Source organism: Portunus trituberculatus, chromosome 41 (genome assembly GCF_017591435.1).
Source record: "Portunus trituberculatus isolate SZX2019 chromosome 41, ASM1759143v1, whole genome shotgun sequence".
NCBI lineage: Eukaryota > Metazoa > Arthropoda > Malacostraca > Decapoda > Portunidae > Portunus > Portunus trituberculatus.
Genome location: NC_059295.1, coordinates 7,211,958 through 7,215,987, shown reverse-complemented (window position 1 = coordinate 7,215,987; position 4,030 = coordinate 7,211,958). Strand labels below are relative to the sequence as shown.

At 43.9% G+C, this 4,030-nt stretch overlaps 1 protein-coding gene across 1 annotated transcript; it reads right to left on the bottom strand.

The window, feature by feature from the left end:
• Positions 1 to 413: 413 nt before the first annotated feature.
• LOC123516871 (class A basic helix-loop-helix protein 15-like) lies at positions 414 to 1,830 on the bottom strand. Its single transcript, XM_045276581.1, has 2 exons — positions 1,083 to 1,830; positions 414 to 682 (listed from the first exon to the last, which is right to left on the bottom strand). Exon 1 carries the CDS (start codon positions 1,761 to 1,763, stop codon positions 1,125 to 1,127), a length of 639 nt encoding a protein of 212 aa, XP_045132516.1. The 5' UTR covers positions 1,764 to 1,830; the 3' UTR covers positions 414 to 682; positions 1,083 to 1,124.
• Between the last annotated feature and the right edge of the window lie 2,200 nt (positions 1,831 to 4,030).

The window sequence follows — 4,030 nt, the reverse complement described above, 5'->3', positions numbered from 1 at the left end:
ACTTGGTTGAGAAAAAAAAAAAATACCAGCAAGAAAAGAAAACTGCAAGGTGTGAGGGTGGTAATGGTTATGATCAAGAGTAAGGGCAAGGGACTGATAACCTTTCTCTGCCCACCCCTTTCTCTCTCTCTCTCTCTCTCTCTCTCTCTCTCTCTCTCTCTCTCTCTCTCTCTCTCTCTCTCTCTCTCTCTCTCTCTCTCTCTCTCTCTCTCTCTCTCTCTCTCTCTCTCTCTCTCTCTCTCTCTCTGGCTCTTATCTGTATTCTCTCTGTAACGTAAAGCAAATTTTTCAACTCTCATTATTCATTGATGATCTTTTTTTCTTGAGTCATTTATTTTTTTTCTAACCGTGCAATCATTTAAATCTTCCTACAAAGAAAATCTTTCCGTGTGAAAATATGTTAAACACATGAATTATTTGTGATAATAATACATGCCTTTATTATAATATTTACATTACATGCTTAATTTGTAATATTACATGCTTCATAGAGCTTGACCTTAATACTATCTTTGGCGGTAGAGACTTTAGGTCTTATAGGATAATAATACTTTTGTATTTCACATGGCTGCGTTGTGACGCGGCTGCCCTGGGGACCGGAACACCCTGACTCAAGCCGAGGGCAACGGCAGCTGCTGCTGCTCCTTCCGCGCTGCCTCGGGAATGCAGGCCGGACGTGTGTCTGTGAAAAAAAAAAATATATATATATATATATATATATATATATATATATATATATATATATATATATATATATATATATATATATATATATATATATATATATATATATATATATATATATATATATATATATATATATATATACATATATATATATATATATATATATATATATATATATATATATATATATATATATACTGTGTGTGTGTGTGTGTGTGTGTGTGTGTGTGTGTGTGTGTGTGCGTGCGTGTGTGCGTGCGTGAATGTGTATTAAACTGAATTCCACAAATTGCCATAAAAACTGCTTGGTGCAGTCGCATCGGCCAGATCACTACTCAGTGCCCTGTTGAAATCACATGATCAGCATGGTTTACGGAAACAACACTCTTTCTCACCTGACTAGATAAAACGGAAACAAAGCAGCCTCCATGGCGGCGCTAGTGCAGCAGCTCCACCAACGCTGAGATGTAGGTCTGCGCCATCTGCAGCGTTTCGAATTTGGACAGCTTCTGGTCCCCGCTGAGTGCCGGGATCACCTCCCGTAGACGGTCGAAGGCGTCATTGAGTCCGTTCATTCTGCGTCGCTCACGGGCGTTGGCTGCCAAGCGGCGCTTCCTGAGCACGTCACGCCCGACGGGCTTTGGAGATTTTCTCCTGCACTTGGACTGACGCTCGTTTTTTGGTACCGGTGCTGTATCCGTTGTACCGACGACGGCGGCGGCGGCAGCTAGCAAGGGGTGAGTAGTTCCAGGAGCGCCCCAGGACCAGGAGGCGGGACTGTTAGACGATACTGCCCACATACCAGGTGACCCAGGCTCGAGACTCTCACAGCTACTGATGGGAGAGCAGGAGGGGCTGGGGCGGCCCTCGGAGTGCCAGGAGGCCGTGGTGAGGGAGGAGGGCCACACAGGGGAGGAATCCTTGGCGGAGGGTTTGCATTGTGAGGTAGAGGCGGCACTGGTATGGTCGTAATGAGACATGACACTGTAGGGTACGGTGGGATCTAGCTGAGTGGAATCCATGAAGGGTGGGTATCCCTGGCAGGACGCGAGGTGGAGCCACTCGGAAACTGACATGCTCTGGACGCCACACAGCCGAACTATGACCCTCGCCCATTCCCTCTGCCTTTTATGGATGGACTCGGGCTGCCTCGGTCACGTGACTGGGACGGCCAATCCTGTGCGGTGGGCAGCGGCGGGTAGGGATGGGGCGGGGCGGGTAGGGGCCTCCGGCTGCTGCTGTGACTGCTGCTACGCGGCTACTTCACGGCGGCACGACCATTACTTCTATCCTCTCTCTCTCTCTCTCTCTCTCTCTCTCTCTCTCTCTCTCTCTCTCTCTCTCTCTCTCTCTCTCTCTCTCTCTCTCTCTCTCTCTCTCTCTCTCTCTCTCTCTCTCTCTCTCTCTCTCTCTCTCTCTCTCTCTCTCTCTCTCTCTCTCTCTCTCTCTCTCTCTCTCTCTCTCTCTCTCTCTCTCTCTCTCTCTCTCTCTCTCTCTCTCTCTCTCTCTCTCTCTCTCTCTCTCTCTCTCTCTCTCTCTCTCTCTCTCTCTCTCTCTCTCTCTCTCTCTCTCTCTCTCTCTCTCTCTCTCTCTCTCTCTCTCTCTCTCTCTCTCTCTTTCTCTCTGCAATACTATATTCTCTAGTGTTCAGTTTCACCCTCCCTACGCCGGGCAGCGACACGCCCTGTCCTGTCGTCCCTAAACATCCCACCCCGGGTTGGCTCTCGCCGCTACTGACTGTTAATTATCGTCTTGGTTCATTAACACGGTCAGGGGGCGAGGGCTGTGGGAAAGAAGCTCATTTAGAAAGTTCCCAGTATCCCTCCCCACCCCTCTTCCGAGATGAATTGGGAGGGTCTTTGTCATCGAGTGTTTCTTTCAGGATTAGTAAACAGAAGGTTCTGCTTAAAAGTCGTGGTTAGAAGTCGAGTATAACTCCTGTACTTACCTCCACTTTGATTTCTCTTCTCTGCTACTTTGTTGATAATCTCTACTCCTCTCTGCTGATAGTTACTTCACAAAACCTGCTGATAGATTTTGAAAAGATCAGAGGAATTAAGACTGAGAACATTTTAGATACGGTACAAGTGAGTGTGGCAAAGAACTTGACTATATATTGACTATGAATGTGCTTAAGAAAGGGTGAAGAAGTATAGGCAACTTTCGTGGACTTGTCATAACCCAACAAACACTAGGACGAAACACAAAGCACGAAAATAATTAAAAGAAGAAATCAAAGAAAAAGAAAGAATAGAAAGGAGAAATAAAGGCGGAAGAGAAAACATGAAAAAAAGTAAGAAGAAGAAAGAAATGAATGAGGGAGGAAAAGAGGGAGGAGTGAAAAAGGAGGACTGATTTTTAGAAGATAAGGGACCCGAAAAGACCTTGCACCAAAGATTACGGTAGAAGCTCCATGGAAAGTATCTTAGATTAATAACGTAGGATGAGACTTACTGGATCCAATTAGAACATCGCTCATAAAAACATAACAACATGAAATGACGGAAGCTGCAAAAGGCCATCAGTCTTACACATGGGAATCCCTGCATGAACATACTGCCTAATTCCACCTATCATCCCGGTTCATATATTTGTCTAATCTTCTTTTGAACCTCCCTGTTGACTTAGCACTAAAAACGTGATTACTGAGTCCGTTCTGATCACCAAGCATTCTATTAGAAAACCAGTTCCTTCCCAACTCTTTCTTAAACCTAATTTTTTTTTAAGCATGTATCTGTTATTTATGGTTCTGTCTTGGCTACTGATTCTAAGAACTTTGCTAATGTCCCGCTTGTTATAACCCCTTTACCTCTTAAAGACAACTATCAGGTTCCCTCTTAACATAAGTCTTTCTAAGAAGTGCAAAATTTAGTAGCTTCGATCTCTGTTGAAATATCCCTAATGCCATGTATAGTTTTAGTCATTCTCCTTTGCACTGTTTCTAATATACCTATGTTCTTCCCGTAATGTGGAGACCAAAACTGTACAGCATAATCTAGATGCAGTCTGACTTGCGCCAAATATAACATTAATATTACCTTGGGACTTATGCTTTTAACACTCCTGAAAATTAATCCTGGTATATTATTTGCCTTATTTCTAGCTTCTATACATTGGTTTTTTTTTTTTTGCCCAAGATCGGAACTAACAACAATTCTTAAACCTCTCTCATACCTTGAACCCACCAGGACCTCGTTGTTCATTGCGTACCTATAGTGTGGATTTTCTCTACTTCTGCTAAGTACTTTGCATTTTTAATGTTAAACTGTATTTGACATCTGTCTGTCCATTTGTTCATCCTATTCAAATCTGCCTGCAAGGCGATGGCATTCGAATCCTACCC

What these genes read in the sequence shown, in the direction of transcription:
- LOC123516871 (XM_045276581.1), bottom strand. Translation starts at nt 1,763, where the DNA reads ATGTCAGTTTCCGAGTGGCTCCACCTCGCGTCCTGCCAGGGATACCCA.